Below are 25,148 nucleotides of genomic sequence, written 5' to 3'. Positions count from 1 at the left end.
AACAATGACAGACTTTGTAGAATGATACATTCTACCTGTTTTTTCCCAGAATTATGTGAACTCCTCTGACACCGTTCATAGTACTTAGTTATTAGCTATCGGTGACATGCTGTCTTTAGCATGTAGACAGAAGGTCTTTCACTCTTAACCGTTATCCTCTTTCCTTATTACCATCCTTAACCTTCAAGCTAACATTTGTGTTCTCAAAGTTATTTGAGCAGATAATAGTCTGTGCACTGTTGCCCTGGCCTCTGATTGCCAGTACGTGGCATGCACCATTGTCACTGTGACCACAGGTAATCTTATTTTATTTATTTCTGTTTTGTTGACTGTGATAATTCTTTTAGGCCTGGGGCCTCTTTCTAGGGGAGACCTGAGATAGTGTTTGGATTGGCAATGGGTTAGCCAGTTCAATGGGGAAATACTCTTCCTACACTTTGTGGTAAAAACCATGGGATCTTTCATATCCGCCTGAGCTGCCAACAACTCATGCTGATGGAACCTTGATTTAAAATCACTTCTGAAGGAATGCGACACTCTATCCCCCCAGTGCTACACAGAATCAAAAGCAAGTCTGCTACTGACATTATACTGTGTATATACACACACACACACACACACACACCCCAAAATAGCAGGTTCTGCTCCACTCTTCTTTCCGATAACATCCTTGTTTGACCACAGATAATTTGTGGGCTTTTAAATTCCACTAATTTCATTGGGCCATGGTAAATAGCTATATTTAATTGGTTGCTGCAAATGTAGTTATTGTATTAAAATAGCAACAGTCCATGTGTCTCCCCCCACCCAACAATGCTAGAAGACTTGCTGCTTTGTAGATATCTTCATTTTTTTATCAAAAGATAACAAAATTCATTCTCCAGCTTACTTTCTTATATTTCCTTTGCATTTGTTGTAATTCCTGCCATTCACACCATCCAGTATAAAGAGTTATAACATAAATGCAAACCCTTACAGTTAGATTATTGTAGTTACTCAAGCTTCACCTTCTCAAAACTCCTATTTTACTGGTTAGTGGGATTAGAACTGTTTCTTATTGTGTTTGCTTTGCTAGTACTTTTTTCCTAGAGATATGTGGTGAATTTTAAATGCACACATCACATATTCAAATAAAAATGAATTCACACCTCTGAATAAATCATTTTAAAGTGAAATGCAAGGCTGTGCTATTACAGAATAACTCTTACAGGTTTTACTCACAAAAGAATGTTCAGGGATAAAAGGTAGGATATTACACCATCTTATAAGTACATCATCCAGTGGAACGCAATTAATTAAATATAACTAATCCCGTTTCAAAGCATCTAGTTAATTCATTGGTTAACATGTTTATTACCTAAAAACAATAATGTCATCCATGTTTAGTTTTGTAGTATTTCTTTCAATGTCAGTACCTTTATTACTGTCTTAAAAGGAGAATATTTCACTTTTTTCATTCAGACAATTTTTTCTTGTTCCAATGAGAAAATGCTTAGTATCTGTTCTTATCAAGTAGTTTAGCTAACATCAGTAATACTAAAGGGAACATCCAGTAAATCTATAGCAACATACTTCAACTTACAGCCCAGATTTTTCTTTGTTGAGTCTTTAGTAAATGCAAATGGCATTAACTTCATTTTTCTCTAGATATATGTCGTGAACATCTACTTTTCAAACTGCTTGTGGTGTTACTTGTGTAGCACATACCATGCATCTAAATAAACCACATTTGTTATATCATTAGCTTTCAGATGTTTAAAAGTTTGACTTTTCAACATTGACATGTTTACAAGAGGTTTAATTTATAGTCAACTGACAAAACCTTTTGTGTGGGAAAAGAAGTGTGTCCTATATTTTATTTAAAGAATGGCTGGCAGAGCTCTGGCAGAGAGGATGATAAATTATGAAGAGGATAACAAATTTTCAGCAAGAAGAGTTCTGTTTTACTGCTCAGGATACATAACTCTGTTATAAATAAAAGAATGACTAAATAAAAAGTAATACCCACCTTCCAAGACATCCCACTTTAAATGATGCTGCGTGAATGAAAATATGGGTTTTACTCCCTTTTTAATTTCTTCAAATCTTTTGGGTTTCTAATACCATGACGGGAATGGACCCCATTCCTATGTCAAACTACGATTAAAGTTCATGAAATTAGTACTGTTTCACTTTTTGATGTCAGCCAAAAGTGCTATTCGCAGTACCCGCAATGTGCCCAGTAATGACTCCTCCTGCAGTTTGTACGGAGTGACGTATTGGTAGCATATCTAAATAAGATTTTAGACTCTTTTTTTTATAAGACCTGTTGCTCCTACTACTGTTCGAACTATTTGGGTATCTTTCTTCCACATTGCTCTTGTTTCTGCTTGCAGATCCTGATATTTTATAATTTTGTGTCTCACTGTGCACAGGACACTGTAGTCACTGGGTATGGCAATTTTAATGATCAATGCTACTCTTATCTTTTCCTGGACCACTGTATCTGTTTTTCTAGCATCTATCTTTTGAATTGTTGGTAATGGATGATCCCATGTGATGTAGACTTCATCATTTTCTATAATGCTTTGTGGCTCATGTTTTCACTGCTTTTCAACCACTTCAAAACCAGAATGTTTGCACAATCCCCAGTGCAACAGTCTCACCATGTTATTGTCTTTCAGTGTACAGTTCTTCTGCCATTAGTATGTCACAGTCAGCAATGAAGTGTGCGACTGTTTCCAGTTTGGTTTTACAAAACCTGCATTTGTCTGTTTCTCCTACATGTTCAATGGCCTTTGTAAACCAGCGTGTATGTAGCTCACTTTCTTGAACCACCAATATTAACCTTTTATCTGTTGGTTTTAATTCACCTCTTCTTAACCATTCCTGTGTTCGTTTCTGATCCACATGAGGTTCTTCCAGAAGTTTTCTATGCTTGCAGCATTTTCCGCATTTCTTGCCTTTTCATCTGATGCTTCACTTTATATTTTTTGTTTTATTTTTTGGCACATTCAGTTGCTGCCTGATTTTTATCTACTTCTGGTTTGATTTTCATTTCTGCTTGATGCCGATATGCTTCTGTTAGATTAAGCAGGGAAGTCATCTTAGATTTATTCTCTTCATGTTTCAAAACTTTCACTAAGTTTGGGTCTTGTGAGGTCAGCAGATATGTGTGGAGTCCCAGGATTGTAGATCTGTACATGTAATCAATTTCAAGGAGGCCCATACCTCTTTCGGAATGGGGAATATATAATCTTGGTGTGCACTGATTTTTATAGATCATTTGGTGAGCATGAAGCATCCTTCTTGTTTTAATATGTAATCTATCCAACACGTTTTGGGGCCAATCAATCACTCCAAAAGTAAGTTAGGACAGGAAGACCAAATTGGTTTATTGCTTAGATTTTGTTCCTAGATGTCAGTGCTGTTTTCAGAATTTAGTTAAGTTTTCTAAAATATTTCTTACTAAGTTTTTTACTCACATTTGTTCATGTTTTATTGTTGATCCTTCATCAATTCTCAAGTATTTATACACTCCCTCTTGCTCAAGTTATTTTATATCACATTCTTGTCCCAAACTGATGTTTTTCTGGTGCTGCAGTTTTCCTGCTTTAAAGGTTGCTTTTGCACATTTATCAAGGCCAAATGATATCCTAATATCATCTGAAAAAGTTTTGACAACCTGCAGCTGTGCTTTCAGTTCCTCATCTGATGAGCTATACCATTTTAAATAATTGACAGATAGAAGTTGAGAAGTTTTAGACTTTGTTGTTTTCTAGGAGCCAAATTGTAGCCATGGCCTAAGCCGTTAGGTAAACAGCTTAGTGGGTTAAGGGCAAGGCAGAACAGCAACTGTGACAGAGAGTCACCTTGGAATATCCCACTTTGAATTTTTATCCCTGTGATAATAATATGTCCTTTATCATGTTTTAATTGCAAAGTAGTCTGCCATTGTTTCATGGTCACTTTAATGTTGTCAATCAGTGTAGGATGTATCTTATATATTTTTAAGCGCTCTTTTATCCATGAATGTGGGATAACTATGAAATGCTTTTTTGTAGTCAATTCAGGCCATACTTAGATTCTTCTCCTATTTACAGTTCTCCACTATGGCTTTATTTAACAGCAAATGATCCTTTGTTCCATATGACTTTCTTTTATTGCCCTTTTGTTCTACTGTGATAATTGAGTTTTCTTCTAAATGACTATAAAGTCTGTCAGCATCATTTCCCGTGTATAGTTTATACGTCATCTGAGGGCAAGTTATTGGTCTATCATGTTTAGGGTAGCTTGCAGGTTCATTCTTAAGTAGGAGCATTGTTTTTCCTGTTGTTAACAAGGTTGGTGTCAGTTCGGAGTATGCATATAAATAGTTCTTACTCGTTGCTAAATCTTCGTGCAAAGATGTTAATACTTTCAGCCAAAAACTAGGTACTGCATCTGGGCTTGGTGTTTTCCAATTAGAGGTTTTTCTTAACTTTGTTTCAATCTCTCTGACTGATACTTATCCTATTTCATATCCTGTATCTTTGAACTTCTTATTCTTTATTTAACTTCTTCTGTCCGTATAGCATCTTTATGTTCCACAGGATCTTCATAGATACTTCTCCAAAATGTATCTATTTTGTATTTTTTTTGGCGGTCTTTCAATTCCTTTTACCTTATTTCCCAATTCTCTATAAAACTTGTTTGGATCATCAATAAATTGCTTATTTTGTACTTTTCGTTTATATTTTTTTGTATCTTCTAAATCTTTCCACCTGTGCCGAAATTTTTAGTTTGTTATTTGCAATAGTGCATGATAGATCCTGGTCTGTTCTAATACTGTGCACTGCTTTTATCACATCTATCTTTCTTAGTATTTTTGTTGATCTATTCCCTCTTCTATAATCTTCTAACAGTAACACTTCTTGTCTTTTTCTCTATTTGATATTTCCATGATGGTATTTGATTTCTCCCCTTCCTTTCCCTCACTACCCTGTGTCCTTGTGGTAGAACTTGGTCAGTTATTAATTTAGCTGCACTGTAATATATCATGTTTAGTTCTGTTATATCACATGGGTCTCTATGAACAGTCCTAATTACTGTGTTCATTTGTTTTATCAAACGTCTGACTTTTGGGGTTTTATTAACCTTCTGAAGTTTATTTCTTTCATTGATCTTGATATATCTGTCTATGTCTATTAAATCAAGCAACTCTTCTCTTAGCTCATTTTCTTCCAAACTGAGGGCACATCCTTTGTTTTCCAATTCCTGCAGACATTTTGTAGAAGATTCTATAGCACCTTCCTGTGGCATATTCTCTTCAACTTCATATGAAAACTCACTGGCCTATCACTCCTCAACATTGACTGCATCAGAGTTTCCACAGTTTCCTGTTCCTTTCCTTGCTGTCTAGCTTCAAGTGAATGTTTAAACTGGTTTCCTGTGGAAGGCTCCAAATTATCTTCATATGGCATCTGACCAATTGCTTCCTGTTCCACTGATTTCCTCTTAATTTGGATGTCTATGACTCTATCCTGTTGTGGTGCTTTCTGAATTAGATTCTCTACACTGAATCCTTCACTTTGTAAGTACTCCATGACCTCAGTTTCTATTTCTTTAACTTCTCCATTATTAATCTCTGTTTCTGCTTTTCCTCTTTGTCTTCTTATTTTTTGTATTGTAATGTTGTCCATGTCCAGATTCCTTTGCCTGTATTTCTCTTCAAATATAGTGCTGCTCTTTATGTATTGGTTAGTTTTGCTTTCTCCTTTGCATAAATATTACACCATATTAAATCTCTTTTTCTTTCCCATGTCCATATATCTTCTTCAGATGTTTCCTGAGCTTCCTGTTTCTTCCTACTTTAGGGACTCACTCCATCCTGCTGTGATGTAACCTGTGCTAGGGCTTCTTCACCAAATACTTCACTTCGCAGGCACTCCATAACTTCAACTTCTATTTTTTTTACTTCTGCTTTACTAATCTTCTTTTCTACGTTCCATCTTTGTGATGCTATTTTTTGTATTGTGAAATTTTCTATATCTGGTGGTTTCTGCTGTTGACCAAGCTGTACATCTAGTACTCTGTCATGATATCAGTGTACAATAGCCATGTAGTATAAAGCAGGTACTGCAAAAGGCCCTGCCCATCTTCCAAAGTTTGACTCTGTGAACTTACCGAGATTAAAATGGGAACATTGTTATGTCTGATTGCTGTTTTAGAAAGCCCATATACTTATTTTAAAGTTGTGGAACTGGAGTTGAAGATATCTCTGATCATACCCTTGAAACTGCTTTTATTATTGAAACTAGGCATGTGATCTAAAAGAGAAAGATGCCCCCAGATTGTGTGTGTGCGTGTGTGTGCGTGTGTGTGTGTGTGTGTGTGTGTGTGTGTGTGTGTGTCGGTGTGCATGTGTCTGTGCGTGTCAATCTTTTGGCCATTCAGTCTCCATATTTCAGGACTTGGTCTTGCGAGTCCTGACATTTCAAATAGTTACCAGCTCCATGATCTAGTGTCCACTCTTTACTCCTGAATGGAGTTTGCAAGATCTCCATATAACAAGCTGCTACACTTTCCTCTCACATCTCAAAGACATGCTGTTTCCCTTGATCACCCACTCTACTAAACCATCCCCAGATTTGTGCTGTGGGGCTCTCCTCTATGTTTCATGGCTTGTACTGGCTACCATGAGTTGTTATACTGTTCATACAGCTTATCTTAATCTGGCTAAGGCATGTGACACCGTACCCCATGCTGGCGTTGTAAGTAAGCATAACCTAAAAATAAATCCCTATGTAGTAAGATGGATAGCAAACTGGCTAGAAAGCAGAGCCCACACTGTAGTAGTGGCAGGTCCCTCATCAGAAAGTATGAAGGTAGCCAGTGATGTCCCCCAGGGCTCAGAGTTGGGACCCATCTTTTTCAGTGTTTGCTTTTCTGATCTCCAGATTAGAAACCAAGACATCTGGAAACTGTGAGCTATTGTGAAATCCCTCACCGGTACCCTATCCCTTCAGCAAGAACTTACACATGTAAATAACTGGTACATTAAAAATGGGCTCAAATTAAATGCAAAAGTGTGCAATATTGTCACATTTGGTAGACAACCCATCCTCTCTGCATACATCATAACCCACATCATAACCCCATTTCAAAACAAAAGTAGTGTTGGAGAATCTTGGATCATGGGCTGATAACTTCCTCTCTCTCTCTCGATCATCACATGATAACAGTAGTCAGAAAATCCTTTGAGTTGGTGTAGCTAATTGGAAAGGTAATATCATTTAGATCTAAAGAAGTCATTGTTCCCTTGTATTCAGTATTGCTTAGTCCAATTACTGAGTGTAATAACCCCTTTGGGATGTATCTCATTAGACATATCAAATAGCTAGAAAGATCCAGGAGGTTCTTAACTGAGGTGATCATGGCCCTAAACACCCTACCAAGAGAGTTTGGATGCACTGCCCCTTTATTCAGTAATTTATAGACCCTTGAGAGGAGATCTATGCCTTACCTTATGTGCCACTTGGGCCCCAGTTGTTCTGAAGTTCTTGTATTTCCACAAGTTTAATAATTTCACAAATATCAGAACCAGGGACCTAAGTCTTCAGTAGACAATAAATAAAATGTAATGGATAGACATATTCATTATAGACTGCCTCTCCCAACCCTGGAGCAGACTGCCCCTGCCAATTAAACAGTCTGATATACTATCATGTTTCATACATGACTTAGATGATTGGATAGGCTCCCACAAATTAACCCTTTGCTTCACTGGTGTAGCCTCATAGAGAAAGGGTAGTACAGAGTAAAGGTGGGTATTGGCAAGCCATAAGTGGTTCTAACACTCAGTTGCCTTGAAAGTTCTATGAAGCGTATGCCTTCTGTAAACAAGTATCTGTCTGTCTCTAGAAAATCATTTTTATCACTCTCTGCCATGCTATGTGTGCATCAGTCCGCTATCTGCTCCTTAAAAAACAAAATCCTTGTTTCAGTATCACCTGACTCACTGTGTCAGTGGTCAGGAACAGCTGTCAAAACCTGTAAATAGTGATCCAAGTGTCAGAGGTCAGTTAATGTTGAAAGGAAGTGAACAAGGTAGAGATGAGATTATTTTTTTAAACATCTGAACAATTTGCAACAACCCTGATGTTGCTTGTTGTATTTTGTATTTATTGGAGTTTGTTAAATGGGTCAGTCTTGCTCAGTTAAACATTCCATTAAATGGAAGAATCAGAGAGAAAAGCTTGATAGTATAAAGCCAGAGACAATGTATTAAGTGATCGGTCTGCCTAGTTACTTTTGAGATCTGAAAGGAAATCGGAGCAGTATGCATACTCCACCCTATATCCAGAGGCCAGGATCAAACCCCAAATTTTGCATCTGAGTGCCAGCAGCATTGAAGACTGTTTTTACCTGCTATAAGTAGTAACTTTTGAAACTACATTTAAATCTTAGGTTTTGCCAATTCTTTTGTTCACATTAAGCCTAGAATGTACTTTTGTTTTGCAAGAACCATGTTCAGACCAACAGACATGGACATCCATCCAGTAAAACAAAAGTAAACTTTAGTTGCTTATTACAGGCTCAGGGCTCTGTGGGTGGCAGGTTCTAATCAAAAATGCAGATCTTGCCAAAAAGTATGTGTGTAGTAGGGTTTGTTTTAATCTTTAGTACAACAGTCTGTAGCCAGGTATGCACAATCTGGCAGTTAAATAACTTTTAAAAATGATTCCAAAAGCACCCGCTGTTTTGCCCGTGGCTTAACCATTAAAAGAATGTACTGCTTTTCCTTTAAGTGACCTTTGCTCTTTTGTTTCTGGTCTTCCAACTGCAGAAAAAATGGAAATGAAAGCAGAAAGAGAGTTCTGTTTAGCCGCATTTCAAAAGAATGTCTCTAGGAGCTAATCTGTTCTGTAGAGCAGTTTTCTTTTAATACTTTAGAAGTGATTTGTGGAGCTGTGCAGAGGTTTAAGAGCAACACAAAAGAATTGCTTATATAACATGCATTACATTACATTAAGAAAGCAAATGCATTACTTTTCTAAATGAACACTGGAATTTTAATTTACATAACTGTGGTGCTGCACAATCCCCAAGAAAGAACATACAAAAGATCAAATGCAAGCATGGATGTGTAATGTGTTTGTATATCGTTCACTTAGCATTTTGAAAAGGAAGTCGTCTAAACTATATGCCACATACCCAAAGCTTGGGATTCTGTGTTGATTGCTAAGCAATAGCCAGAATCTTCTTCAGAAGAAAATATGCTTCTTTACTTTCCTGGGCATAGTTTGAAAGAGTTTTATCAGTCTGTTCTGCAAGTTAAGAGATGATGTTTATACTGTCTATTCTGCAAGTTAAGAGATGATGTTTATACTGTCTATTCTGCAAGTTAAGAGATGATGTTTATACTGTCTATTCTGCAAGTTAAGAGATGATGTTTATACTGTCTATTCTGCAAGTTAAGAGATGATGTTTATACTGTCTATTCTGCAAGTTAAGAGATGATGTTTATACTGTCTATTCTGCAAGTTAAGAGATGATGTTTATGCTGTCTATTACTTGCCTAACATTTGTGGTTATATGAAGCCATTGTGTGCTTCACAGATATCCCTTAATTAAATGATATAGCAGTTTTCCTGGATTATGAGCCATGATGTGGTAGAAAACTGAACTTTGTGAAGTCATATGAAAGAGCTGATAATATAATATAATATACTGTTATAAGTGTGTTATATCATATGAAGGAGCTGCTAATGTAATGCACTGTTATAAGCATGTGATATATGAATGAGTTCATAATGTAATATACTATTATAAGTGTGTGATATATGAAAGGGTTGAGAATGTGATAGTATAAGTGTGTGATATATGAAGGAGTTGATAATATTACTAGAATAACTGATATCAAGCAAATATTATGGGATATTAAACAAAGATTTGTGCGTGTATTGGGGATTTGCAAATTGCTTATCTGATACACTCCAACTTTCATGATGGAACTTTGCAGTCCAGCTGTTGTGCATGCATTTATACTGCTGCTTGTCATGAACATCAGTGTGGTCTCATGTACTTCACACTTTTAACCTACATCTCCACAACTAACAATACTTTGATGCTGCATGAAATTTACCTGTTTTTGTTCTCGTGACCTACCACTAATGCTGGCCCATGGTCTATGTAAAACTCATCAAGACTAAAAGCACTGAACCTGAGCAAAGGAGCATGACTTTGCAGAGCATGGATATTCTTAGCCATAGCACCTGCTGCCATAGTCATTAGCCGCCGTCAGTTGTTGACAGATAGTTAAGGGTCAGAGCAGTAGCTGTATGAAGGCAATAAGTTCCCAGCAGTGGTAAAATATAAAAATGCTCCTCATATTTTCCATGTGATGGGAATGCAAATTAAAAAGGTTTGCTAGTTTTCATGTAAGTACATTAGGCAGTTCAAACAGCAGCAGCCTACGAAACCATGTGTGTATGTCTAAATTATGTAATTCATCAAATTAGGCTCATGGTAGCACTGAAGCCTCACAGCAAGAGGTTCTCCCGTTCGATTCTCGGCTGGAGTGCGGGAAGTGCCTTCTGTGTGGAGTCTGCATGTTCTCCCTGCGGTTGGGTGGGTGTTTGAAAGACATGTGTAAATGGGCGTGCCTTCATTGAAGGTTGGATGTCGAGCTGGCACCTCAGTGTTCGTGAAAATCTACTGCCAATCATTAGCGGACTAGAGTTCCGCTGTGGCGACCCCTAACCGGGAAAAGCCGAAAGACAACAACATCAAATTAGGCTCAAAAACAAAACTAGTATAAAAGAATTTGGCGTATTTCCTTCTTTTCTTTGTTATTAATGTGTCGCCTTAACCCTGGTAGTTTGTGGGGCAGAAGTGTATTTCACAGGTGAAAACAACTAGACTGGTTGGTCAACCAGTCTGAAAAATTATGCAGTGTGCAAGCAGAAACTTAGGGAATCAAACCTGGGTCAAGATGATGAAGATCCTTAGCAGTACGTCACCTCAGCTTTCTTTGCCCTGCTTCCATTTTTTAAAAGCATGATCCATGATTATTATACTTGTATTCAGTATATATTGGCCTTCTATGCAAATTTTTAGAATAAGAAAAATGACTGTAAAATGTCCATGTAAAGCAGAGGTCTTATTTATTCACTTTTATTAATAATTTGTAAGTGGGTCACCCAAAGGCCCTTTTCAGCCACAACCCAGGCCAAAGGACATTAATTAATGAAATGAGTGCATTTTCAGTTATAGAGCCATGTTCTTTAAAACCAGCCCATGAAATGTTAAAAGGAATGCATTTGTATGTTAAAAAAATCAAGAGGAATATATTTTCAGACCTAATCTCTTCAGTTATTCTAAGTCAGTCAGGTCTTATTTTATATATATATATATATATATATATATATATATATATATATATACACACACACACACACACACACACACACACACACACACACACACACACACACACACACACACACACACACATATACACTGTCACATGGTCACCCCAAAATATTGAATCCAGAACAGTTAAAATGCGGCCAGGTCGAAACTGAATACATTGACACCTGTAGTTTGATGTATTTGACATAGCAGGAGGACGTCAGTCATCCATGCTATCCAGCTTACTGTACAGTGACATTCTACAGACAACAGTACATGTATTTTACTATTTTGCAGGGGGCAAGCCCCTATGCACCCCCCACACCCCCTGCAAATTATATACACCAACTCCGAAATCGCAGTACAGTGAGAAAATGGGTTAATTCCCTGTTCCTCTCTTCACTGAACCATGATCTCTGTTCATAATGCTGAACTCAGATTATCGAACAACACTACCCATTCGCTGTAGTGTAGTCAATGTTATTTGAGTCTGCATTCTGCCCATTTGAAAACTGCTATTCGATCACATGCCGGTTGACAGCAGTCATTTCACAGATTCACTAGTAAACCTATGTGTGTATATATATATATATATATATATATATATATATATATATATATATATATATATGTGTGTGTGTGTGTGTGTTTGCATATATATATATATATATATATATATATATATATATATATATATACACGCCTCACAGTAAGATGCTGTCCAGTTCGATTCTCAGCTAGAGCGTCTTCTGCGTGGAGACATGCATGAATGGGCGTACCTTCGTTGAAAGTTGTGCGTCAGGCCTGGCAAGCCGGTATGTAAAAATCAACTGCCAATCATTAGCGGACCGGAGTTCCGCTGTGCCGAACCCTAACCGGGAAAAGCCGAAAGACACAAACAAACAAACACACACATATGTATGTATGTATATATATATATATATATATATATATATATATATATATATATATATATATATATATATAAATCTATGGAAATGCATATTATTAAGCAGCATGTTTTTCACATTTTCCTTGGAGTCTGTTCTTATTCTGAAAGTCACTAGTTTCCTCTCCTGCAACAGCAGGTCTGTAGTTGGTAAAGTCTGTCATGCCACAGAGCGTGTGTTAACCAAGGAACATTATCTTAGTTCCAAATATTTTGTCACAAGTAATTAAAGTTTGTAAGATCAAATAAATGCAGCTCTCATGTATGAGGAAAGGACATAAAGCTGAGGTGACTGGTTTAACTTCAAGATTTATTGATGCTGCTGAAAAGCCAAGCCATTGTATTTTTTACTGTATTTATAGGTCATGCATGGAGCAAACATGCCTTAGTGCATTAAACATGTTATTATTCAAACATAAACTGCATTTGTTCTTAAAATGTGAGAAATACTTGCCAGGATTACTTAGTATAATTTAGTAACTTGTACAATTTGCCCACATGCCCACTTATTCCTCTTATGTGGAGAAAAGGCAGGGCACTGAGATAGTGGAATAGCTGAACTGCAAGGAGAAGGTGGCAAACTTCTCACGGTATCTTCTCATGAGCATGGTGTCTAGTGATTTCAGTATAGGAATCATATTAAGAGTTGTCTGAAGGAAACCTTCTCCAGCAGAGTTGCCTGCCCATTACATTACAGACCTGCTATATCAGATCCCTCTCAGGTGGTGCAGAATATAGGAAAGTTGTACCTTATATGTACTCCTGGCATGACAGGGCATGAACTTTCCCTCTTTGTCTCTGTCTGCACTATCAAGTGTTTAGAGCTAGTGGAAACTGGGCTGTCAGCATCATATTTAAAACCTTTGCTTCTCATTGGTGGGTACCCCTTTAGAGCACCTATTGTCTAGTTCACCCAGGTCACTGTGCTTTTTTTCTTGTTTTAACCGTGTCATTGGGATGTCTGCTCTTGCTAGATTACAACATTTTAGAATTTAGTACCACAAAACTTAGTCAGTGTTGTTCATCTCATTAATCTGACAGTTAAACAACTGATTGAGAGTATTTTGTTGGATAAACCAACCCTTATTAGGATTTACAAAGAATGAATTAAGTGTAACTGATAACTGCTGTTCCTCTAATGTCTCACTGTAATAAGTAGATTCATTCTTCTGCAGAGGCAGAATGGAAGCCATGGAACAACAGATAGCCAGTTTAACTGGTCTTGTGCAGTCTGCACTTTTGAAGGGGTCAAGCACCACCACTGCGAAGGATGTTCCTAGGTAAAAGCCATTCTACTGTAGTCCTCCTCATTCACATATCAGATGCAAAAAAGTATAGCAGAATCATTGCATGCATCACTTATGTGATTGTGCTTGTAATCTTTGCTGCACCTCTGTTTAACTCTCTTTGTTAACAATATCTGCTCTAACTGGTTTAATTTCTGGTATTTACAAACTGTCCCTTTATTGATATTCACTGCCTTTTGTGTGCCTTTTCTCTGTGCTTTTCTGTCTCTGTTCCATCCTCAACTACTGCTGAAGCTTATACTTAGAGGTGGGTTTCTCTCCTTTCTGGGTGTCTTTGATGGTTAAAACTTGAAGTATTAGTATGGATGATGTTATTACTGAATGGAAGAGAGTGAGTTTGCAGTCATAAAAAGTAAAAATTTCCTTACAGATGGTCCTGAAATCTGTGACTGTCATCAGATGCAGAATGTTTGCCCACCCTGCTGTATTGCTGTAAAAGGCAGTAATGACAAATCTCAGCAACTCAAATTAAGTTGCATGGTGCAGGGGATGCCTTGTTTTAACTTTACAGTTTGTGTAGTTACATATCTTATTACAATTTAATGTTATTGTATTCTTTGGGCTGTTTAATACTTTGAGTTGAGAAGTACATGGCACCCTGCAATACCTAGTACAAAAACCTTGACTTGGCTTGATTGTTGGCCTCTTGGTGTGTTCTGAATTGAGTAATTCAATAGTAAAATGTGTACAATAGAAATGTAAAATGTTTTCTCCATGAAAATAAACATTAGTGTAGTCAGTGTTTTACTAGAAATGCATTATAAAGTTATTCTACTTTTAATTTTTTTTCTAGTGAGAAGAGAAAGAATACATCCAGTGTCTCAAGAACCGAGAGTGGAAGTAAGTTATTTTAGTTAAAAAAGAATCATTTTTATTATGCCAGTCTGTTAAACTTAAATATAATTAAACTGCCTTTTAGACTCGAGATCTGACCTGAAGGGCACCTCAGCTGTTGTGCATTGGAGTCTGAATTTAGAAACTGATCGGGGTTCCCTGAGTTATTCGAAGAAGAAACAGTAAACAATTAGATGTGTTGTCAGTCCTCTGGGTAGTAAGGATGAACAGTGAAAGTCATAACCTCTAGAAGAGGGTGAGTAGGGTATCATATAACAGTATTCCAAGCTGTGAGTGTATGCAACTTCTTAACATAGGATGTTTACATCACTGCGTGTGTGCCAGTAAGGGCAGCTAATAAAATAGGAAGCATGAACAGTGCTCACAGTGAATGGCAAACTGTCCATGGCTGCTATTAGATACCAGGCCCTAAGCCAATCACCCAGAACAGAGGTTACAGACCTCTGTGTATGCTTCTAAAAATAAGATGGTAGAGTAGTAGATGGTAGGAAAGTAAATGCCATATCTATGCTGAAATAAGCAAGCATGTGTGATGCCCTGTGGTATGTTTACCCTCTTAAACCAAAACAGATGTGGTCAAACTCATAACTGACGTAGACTGAAAACAAGGAAAGGGAGAACGAACAGCAGATATTAAATGCTTGACGCATACTAGAAACACATGTGAAATTTAGTGCTAAAAATGCAAACATTGCTAGCAGAAATTACTAGTCTGAAGAATGCAGTCAGTACAGATGTTTGATACAGATAACATGGATATTTGGGTAACAGGGATATTCAGATAACATGGGTATTCAGTGTAAGTGTGGCAGCTGAGAAAAGGTATTTGCAACAAGTCATTCAGAGCCAGTGTGATGTGTAAACATGGTTTACTAATGCCTAAAAAAGACTGTTGTGGCCTAAACAAAATTAAAGAAGGTGCAAAATTCACATTTTATGAAGGCTGGAAATAGTAAGTCAATGGAATGTCAAGGTTTCCCTTGTGAATATTGGTCAGAAAAAATGTGGGTAGACTCCTAAAAATTGTGTGTGTGAAACTTTGCTCAGAATCAAACCCTAAACTTTAATTATTTACAAGCAAGTGCCTTAAAGCTCTATAACATCTGCCAGGTCTCCCTTATTTTAATTTTTTTGTTTTTGTAAATCACTGAAAATTAGTCTGTCACTGTGAATTGTAAAGTAACACACTTGTGTCATTACTGATGCAATAGAAGGCACACTTGCCTTTGGTGCAGAAGGTTGCAGGTTCTGTTCCCAGATCAGGTAGATCAGCTGCTGACACTATTGTGCAGCATAAGGGAGGGGAATGCTGCACTCCTGACTGTGTCCTCCTTTGGATGAAATGCCTTATAACTATGAACCTATTGTTGGTTTGCCAGCCATTTCCTGTTGCATGTTATCTGCACACAATTTTTTTTAACATAATATAGGCCACTGATTCTTTAAGGGCAGCAGGATCTGAATCTGTAGATGAAGCACTGGTATGCAAAGTTGTTTGCCAGCAGCAACCTCATCATTAGTTTCAGTTCTATTTAATGTGGAATTATTCAGATGATTTTTACTTTTGCAGAGATTGAACATGTTGCCTGATATTGGTGGATTATAATGACAGCAACTTGAGTGGTCTATGGGTAGCTTTGTCATTACTGGTTCATATGTTTTATTTCACTGCTTACTGGAAAAATGTTGAAAACTAACAAATTAAACTGTACTCTAACAGGTGGTGCTGTACTGAACAAAGAATGTAATTTAATATGACCACAAAGGTGAATTAAAGAACGCATACATACATTTATGCATGGTCTTAAAAAATATGTGCACGGGGCCATGGATGTTCATCGTGCATACAGCTGCAGTCATAACAGATGGGTTTTCCTGCCGTCAGGCAGGTCCTCGGTCGGCCGAATTCCAAAGTCTAGGTCCAGCGTCGGTTGTCGTCGCTTCTTCCCTGACGTCAGTGCGACAGGGGTATAAAAGAACCAGCCGACGCCATTTTCTTCAGTCTTTTTTGCCGTGCGGTGCGTGAAGCAGAAGCAGTTCGCAAGTGCCGGTCAGCAAAATTTGGAACCAAAGTCTTCTTAAAAGCTAAGTACCCCGTTGGGGAAACTTTTTCTTGCCTCAGACCGATGTCAGACAAAGTTAATAATTGCATTTCTTGTGGGAAGCAAATACCGCATAAGGATTTCCATTCCCTCTGTATACCTTGTTTAGGCCCCGACCACAACATCTCGGTCTGTCGCTTTTGTGCTACATTCAACAAACGCACTATTAAGCGTCGGGCGGAGTTCGCCCAGCATTATTTTGGGAAAGCATTTAACTATACTATGTCGTCGGATACTCCGACTCCGGTTTTGTCTAAAAAACGCAAAGACAAGGACTGACACTCGAGGTCCACGGCCTCTACCCACACCACTCCAAAGCCGACTACACGTGGTCCGGTTCTCAGCGAGGCGCCTATGCAGCCCCTGATTACTGACGACACATCTTCGGCGGTGTCTCCTGTACCCGAGGTCGCAGGTTCCTCGGCCCACACCCTGACTACAGATACCGAAGCCACACTTGGCATTGAAACACAGAATGTGGACAGGTCCACCTCCACTCAAGGTGTCTTCAGACCTTCCTCTTCTTTCTCCATCAAGGCTTTCACCAAGTCTAAAGCTGCCATGCACCCTAAGAGACCAGCTACACAGGGCCCATCTCCAGGCCCCATGCCTAAGAAACAGATGCTTAAAATGGCTGAGGATTTAATTACTCTAATCAGAGGTTCTCAGCCACCTCCGGACAAAAGACCCAGAGTGGAGGAAGATTCCCCCTCCTCTGATCAGGGCTCCATTATTTCAGAGCACTCTGATTATCAGGAACAGTCTTACTCTCCTTTTGAAGACTCTGATGCAGAGGAATCTATTCCTTCTGTATTCCCCCCTGAGGATTACTCATTTGGTGAAACTCTGCATGCCTTAAGGGAACACTTCCACTGGGAAGGCCAGGATTATTCAGATTCCAAGAAAAGACTCAGGGAATTTCTTTTGTTACCCCAGCACAGGCCTCTGGCTATACCTCCTGTCCTGGACATCCTAGATGATGTTTACTCAGAGGCCTGCCTTAATCCGGACTCTCTCCCTCCAGCTCCAGTTAAGCCTGACAGGTACTACAGGGTTCCTGACTCACACCAATTTCTATACAAAAGCCATGCTGCTGACCTAGAAACCATCTCACAGGGGCCCAAGGGAGTTAAGGCCTCCATTGCCAAAAACCCATTGCCTTCCGAGAGAGATTCCAGATCCTTAGAAAGGTGGGGAAAAAAGGTATATACCTCGGCTACCCTATCCATGAGGGCCTTAAACTGTCAGTTTCATATGCTAAAATACCAACAGTTTCTGTTATCTCAATTGAAAAGTAAAATGTCACAACCTGAACAGCCAGACATGAAGGAGTTGCAGGATTTGATGCATAATGCAGAACAAGTGGGTAAACATACCTTACAATGTGGTTTTGATGCTCTAGAGGCCTCAAGTAGAGCTGCTGTTACAGGCTCAGTCATACGTAGGCATGCTTGGCTCAAGGAACAGGCCTTGCTTGATCATGTCAAAGCTAAATTACTAGACGCCCCTCTTCAAAAGGATGTACTATTTGGGGCAAATGCTGAGGAAGTATTACGGAAAATGGAGGAAAAGGCTAAATCAATGCAAACTGTGAAAGAATTTATGCAGGTTCAACCCCCACGTTTTAGTAGAAATTGGCTTTCCAAAAACTGGTTCTTTTTTTCCACAGACAAACCCCAAAGAGGCAGATACAGGCGCCCGAGGGGCAGAGGACAAACACAAGGCTCATACAGAGGCAGACAATGGCAAGCTCCTACACAAAGAGGTGGTGAGGACAACTCGCAATCTTTCAGAAAGCAAAACCAATGACTTTTCTCTTTGCATGCCAACCAGGTCTCAAATGGCAGCACCCTTAGGAGGAAAGCTGGCACTATTCTCAAAAAATTGGCATATTGTCACAAAGGACAAATGGATCCTGAACATTATAAACAGAGGCTACAAATTCCATTTTCATACCCTTCCAAAAATGAAAGGCATGCCAAACCTGCCACACAATCAAAGGGCAGAGGCACAAAAGCAAATTTCAGACCTTATAAACATGAAAGCTATTCAAGAGGTACCTACACACGAACAAGGTCAAGGTTTTTATTCCAGGCTATTTCTGATGCCAAGGAAGGGCAAAGATTGGAGACCTATTTTGGATCTTTCCATCCTAAACACATTCCTACTCGTACCAAAATTCAAGATGCTCACTCTACAGCAACTTTTTCCCATGCTGGGCAAGGAGTCTTGGCTGGTAACATTGGACCTCAAGGAGGCATACCTGCATGTCCCAATCAGACAAAATTGCAGAAGATACCTCAGATTTCTTGCAGGTTCAATACATTATCAATTCTCTGCATTGCCCTTTAGTTTATCTACTGCCCCCAGAGTATTCACGAAATGCCTGGCATCAGTAATTTCATACTGCAGACTTCAAGGGATACAAATATACCCTTATTTGGATGACTGCCTGATCCAAGCGGACAGCAAACACATTCTTCTGAAACATCTGGCTTATGTAATAATGTTATTAAACTCTCTAGGATACACAGTCAACAAAGAGAAATCAAGACTAATACCCTCTCGGAAGATAATTTTCCTGGGTGCCAATTTGGACACAAAGACCCAGATGGCCTACCTCACGCCAGAGAAGCAGGGGCAACTAATTCAATATTTCAGAACACTGGCAAATTGCACCAGGCTGACTGCAAGGAAAATCCTGCAGGCTCTGGGATTCATGGCATCTTGCATCTTACTAATCCCATGTTCAAAGCTGCATATGAGAAAACTACAATGGTACCTAAAAAACATATGGTCTCAACACAGCCACAGTTTGGAAACAATGATACTACTAATTCCATGTCTGCAAAAGGAATTTCTGTGGTGGGCTCAAGCATGCCAAACAAACACAGGTCTTCCATTCAGCAAGCCTCAAGCAATTCAGGTCATCACAACAGACGCCTCAGACTACGCCTGGGGGACGCACATCACAGACCGATGCATTCAGGGCAAATGGACCCAAAAAGAAAAGCACCTTCACATCAATCAAAAAGAAATGCTAGCAGTGATCAATGCTATTACAGCCTTCAAGGACCTTCTACAACCAGGTCAGCTATTGATAAGAACAGACAACACCACAGTTATGTGGTACATAAACAAGCAGGGAGGAACACATTCTTATCCCCTATGCAGACTGGCCATGTCACTTTGGAACATGGCCATGGACTTACAAATGGAGCTACAAGCACAGTACTTGCCAGGCAAGGAAAACACGCTGGCAGACAACCTAAGCAGGAATATGACAGATCCACACGAATGGAAGTTGCATCCAAAAGTTTTTACAGAAATAATCCAAGAATGGGGAAGGCCAGACATAGATCTCTTTGCCTCCCACAAAAATCATCAATTAACAAAATTCTGCTCAAGGATCTTCCATCTAAAGGCCTGGAGAGTGGACGCTTTCTCTTTCAGTTGGACATTAATGACAGTTTATGCCTTCCCACCTCTTCCTCTACTGCCCAAAGTCCTATTGAAGACCAGAGCAGACAGACCAAAGATGATCCTCATTGCTCCGGACCGGCCAAGGCAACACTGGTACCCACTACTAAGGAGCCTGACGCATTCCCCACAATGGACCCTGCCTCTAATGCCTCTTCTTCTGACTCAGCACAGCTTCAAAACTCTTCAAAGTCAACTGAAGACACTCAATCTAGCCGCATGGAAGATTCCTTAGCATCACAGCAGACCCTGCTCTCCAAGGAGGTGCAGGATGTCATTTTGGAGGCCAGAAGGCCATCAACTAGAAAAGCTTACTCTGCAAAATGGAAACATTTTTGTGTTTGGAATGAGAAAAAGGGCCAGTGCCCTGGAAAACTGAATTTACCTCAAATACTACAATATTTGGCCAAACTGCTAAGCAGTGGACTTTCGTTCTCCTCCATCAAAATCCATGTCTCAGCCATCTCTGCAGAATACAACACTGATCCACCTTTATTCTCTCACCCTCTATTAAGACAGTTCCTCAGAGGGCTAAGAATTTAAGACCTCCAAGAAAACAACCAATACCTGCTTGGGATCTTAATTTCATTCTGGAAAAACTGACTTTGCCCCCTTTTGAACCAGCTGCCTCATCAGATTTACAATATTTGTCCTGGAAAACAGCTTTCCTTCTGGCTATCACTTCAGCTCGTAGAGTTTCAGAACTACAGGCTCTTATGGCTGTCCAGCCTTTCATCATCTTCCATCAGGACAGAGTTTCATTACGTACCAACCCGTCCTTTATGCCTAAAGTGGTATCCAGGGTAGCTTTAAATCAGGCCATACATTTACCTACTTTTTATCCTAATCCTCAAAACAAAGGGGAGAGATTACTGCATTCCTTGGACATCCACAGACAACTGCGTTATTATTTGGACAGAACAAAGCCTTTCAGAAAATCAGAACAGCTTTTGTGGCCTATGCGATAGGAGCTCAAGGAAAGTCAATATCCAAACAGACAATCTCAAAATGGATAGCCCACTGCATATGCTTTTGCTATTCCTTTCATGGCAAAACTGTACCTACAGGCATTAGAACTCATTCCACCAGGGCCACAGCCACCTCTGCAGCCTTCCTCAGAGGAGTTCCTACCAAGGATATTTTAGAAGCAGCCACTTGGAGTTCTGTGCATACCTTCTCTAAGAACTACAACCTACCATTATACTCCAAGTCTAGAGCAGGCTTTGCCACTGCAGTATTGCAGGGCATTTTGGCTCCTCCTAGCTCCTCCTAGTGCCTACCACCCCTTTCTTAGCTTTGGGATTCTACCCATCTGTTATGACTGCAGCTGTATGCACGATGAACATAGTACAGTTTTGTACCTACCATAAATGTAGATGTTCGAGTGCTAATACAGCTGCAGTCCAGGTTTCCCTCCCACCTTCCCCTCTAGGGGTATTCTTTTATGGTGTATTTGCTTGCAACTACTGTTTTTTGATTATATTGCATTGCATTATTACATTATTTTATGTATTGCCTTCCTTCTGGGGGCACCTGACATCTGGGGCAAGAAAGACTGAAGAAAATGGCGTCGGCTGGTTCTTTTATACCCCTGTCACACTGACGTCAGGGAAGAAGCGACGACAACCGACGCCGGACCTAGACTTTGGAATTCGGCCGACCGAGGACCTGCCTGACGGCAGGAGAACCCATCTGTTATGACTGCAGCTGTATTAGCACTCGAACATCTACATTTATGGTAGGTACAAAACTGTACTTTTGAAAAAAGCTCAAAGGTACACATAATCCACCATGGACTAGATACATTTCCTATGAATGTGGATTTCAGTGCGGTTACAGTGAATGCAGGTTGCAAGACTAGAGAATTTTACTGTTGCTCATGCTAAGGCTGTTTTCATTGTGAGATTGTATTTATTACTTTGTTTAGCAAATGGCTGTCAGTGTTTGTGCTATAACATTTGAAATACACGTTTTAAATTAAAAATATTAAATGTCTGCAATCATTGTAAAAGTAAAGAAGAAAATAGTATGCATACTGGCAGGTTAGAACATTGTTTTATGATAACTGGGAAAAGAAAGAAAGAGAAAAGTAATGGGACACTGGAATGGCTGTGGGGAGATGCTGGGGGGTCCTGATCCATTACCCTGCATAGGGCTATTATCCAGCTCTCATTCTGCAACTATTTCGCAAACTATGTACATGTATACAAATAGTTAAAATCAAGGGAGATAGGAGTTAGAGAGAGAGTTACACTAATAAGCAGAGATTAAACTATACAGTGTGAGTGTGCTGAGGTAAAGAGTGGTTTAGTAAGTGATTATAATAAGAGGTTGCTAGATACAATGGAATTAATGTGATTTGACCTATGGTACTGCAGTTACATGTGCTTTGTTTGAAAAGTAGATTCTTGAAGGGGAAGAGGAGTGACCTGTGAGTTCTGTGAGGCATTACTTTTATGGGTAGAGCATTAATTTGAGAACATGGACTTATCTCTAACTGGGTGATTTAGTTTCTCTAGGTAGTGCCATGGGGACTTCCAAGATGGCTGCACATTGAGTAACAGCTTAATTCTAGCTCTTATAGTGTGAAAACAGAAACTCAGCAGAGAAAACTAGTGTATTTGTATTTCTGGGTAAATTTCAGTATCTGCCTAATAAGTGCACTGCCTGGGTGCCAGGAAAAAAGAAATACAGAGGACCTGAAAGCAAATCATCTACAAAAGGTGATGAAAAAAAACAGTGACTGGGAAAAGTACTGCAGCTGTTCAGCAAAAAGCAATGCAAGGTCCAGACATGACTTCCAATAACCTAGAAGAAAGTATAAGACAGCTGCACACAGACCTGATTAAAGTAAATGAAACACTGATGGAGTATATCAATTCAAACAACAAAAATGCTGGAAACAGTGGAAGAAGCTTTAAACAGATATTCAGATGAGGTGATAAAACTGCAGAATCAGAGGTCAAAATGAAGGAAAGGCTTGTTGAATATGAGACTGCTCAAGAAGAGATGTTTCAAAACATAATAGAATTAGAGGACACATCACATAGGGAAAACCTGAGATTTTCTGCTGTGCCAGAGAAGCTGGAAGGAACAGACTGTATTAATTGTATGAAATCCCAAACAAGCAACTGAACTTGCATTCCACAGCAGGAGTTATCAGTTGAAAGGGCACATTGTGTGGATGCTCCAAACCTGGTTATGAGAAAGCAACCTAAACCTTTAATAGTAAAGATGCAATCCAACCAGCAGAAGGAGTTGATTTTGACAAAACAGTGGCAGAAAGGGGAAATACAAAAGGTGGGAGACAGCAGAGTGCTTGTGGAGAATGATTATTCATTGTATACCAGGCAGAAGAGCAGTAAATTTATTGCACTATTCAGGGAATGTTAAGAAGCAGGCATGATATTCAAACTGCTCTACCCAGCTATATTCAAACTATTCTTTCCTGGAGGGACAAAATCATTTTTTGATGAAGTATATGCTAAGGAGGAAATAGAAAAGTTTGTCCAACAAAAGATGAGCTGTGAAACAGAAGACGAATCTGCTTCTTGTTCTGGTAATAAAGACAACAGAGGCATTCCATGCCAGTGAAACCTTTTCCAATGTTTCAACAGCAAATGCTTGACAGAAGGAAAAAAGCACAAGAATCAGCTAGAACAGTATATTGAAAATGAAGCAGAGACTGGATTTGGGAAATAGAAGTGAACAGGAATAAAACCAGTAACTTGGAAACTGACAAATGTAGGATTACAAAGCAGTAACTGTATTTGTGAAACATGACATAACAAGAAAATCTGGAAATATTGGACTCTTTTGTACTTTAGTAAACTTGTAGTGGACTCTAAAGCATACGCCCTTTGTCATTAATGTTCAGAAAAAAATACTTGTGGGGGGGGCTGGAGAAAATAAACTGTAAGTAAGATAAAATGTTTTCTTAATGGTACTATTTTTAAAGTGAATGATTTTCTTTGCATGCCATAAAGTAACGTTTTCTGAGAAATGTAGGCACTGCAATACTCAGCTGGGACAGCTATAAAGATAAGCTGAAACTGGACTGCACATAGTTGAAGCACAGGCTGCGCCATGCATCTTGGCATGGAAAATCTTAACTTAGGTTAACTCAAGTCTGTAAGTGTGGCTGTCAGTTTGGAACATTTCTTCCTTATAAGGAGGGTAAAACTTCACTATTTGAAGGTGCACATAATTTTGTGTGTTGTTAAGTAAATAGGTGTGGGGGTTATAGGGGTAATTTTATGAGGGCTTTCAATAAAACAAAAAGTTTTGTAAGATGTGATTTAGGCTCAAATAGATATGACAACTAACAACTGTATAAAAAGATCAAAGTGCTAAACAGTGTATGCATGTAACGCAAAAACTGGAACTAGACATTTAACAAAAAAGCTGTACTGCATAAAAGGTGGGAATAATAACTTTTTAATGCAGTGATGCTTTCTGTAAATGTCTTTAAATATCAGTGGTCTTACAGATAAATACAAAAAAGAAAGATAAGTGAACTATATTTAAAAATGTGGAGTGCGAATAGATATGCTACAGAAAACGCACTTGGAAAGAAATGAACATATGAATTTGATAAAAAAAGGTTTTCAGGATGGTTATTCAGTGGAATAGTCCAGAAACTCAGTTCAAGAATAACACTTTAATTTAGCACTTTCGTCAAAAACTAGACTTATTCAGAATACCATATGCCTTACAAACCAAGTTTACATACCCTCCCCAGCAGTACATCAAACAATTAAGTGACATCACTTCCCCTTATAAAAATAGTGCACATTCAAAATTATAATTTTTTATACAATAAAATGGTTAGGATATCAACCCTTATTAAAAATATTAAGAAATGTCAGTGATAAAACAATTAAATTCTGTTGAAGTAGCTTTTATAGAAAGTACAATGATTTCAGCTTCAACAAAGAACATATAGTAATGCTGTCATTAAGTCCAGGAAATTGGCAAGCATTGAGCTTAATTTGCCATTTGAGCTCAAAGAATTCCATGTAGTCATTAGAGGGCACCTCCCCAAAGACCCAGATCAACAAGTTCAATAGCACAAAATTTAAA

General features: G+C 38.8%; 1 protein-coding gene across 9 annotated transcripts in view; it reads left to right on the top strand.

The window, feature by feature from the left end:
• The window catches only part of KIAA1217 (KIAA1217 ortholog), a 2,251,763-nt gene that overhangs the window by 1,970,787 nt on the left and 255,828 nt on the right, over positions 1–25,148 (top strand). For 8 of the 9 annotated variants that reach the window (XM_044089846.1, XM_044089843.1, XM_044089841.1 and 5 more), the window contains 2 exons: positions 13,498–13,602; positions 14,423–14,469. In XM_044089846.1, the coding sequence (XP_043945781.1) occupies positions 13,498–13,602; positions 14,423–14,469 (152 nt within the window). The remainder of the gene's footprint in view (positions 1–13,497; positions 13,603–14,422; positions 14,470–25,148) is intronic. The other variant, XM_044089844.1, reaches the window with a different exon arrangement.

The sequence above is a fragment of the Protopterus annectens genome, chromosome 12.part0 (genome assembly GCF_019279795.1).
Source record: "Protopterus annectens isolate FY-2018-M chromosome 12.part0, PAN1.0, whole genome shotgun sequence".
Lineage (NCBI taxonomy): Eukaryota > Metazoa > Chordata > Ceratodontiformes > Protopteridae > Protopterus > Protopterus annectens.
Note: the sequence above shows the minus strand (reverse complement) of the source record. Positions and strands in the feature narration are given on the sequence as shown.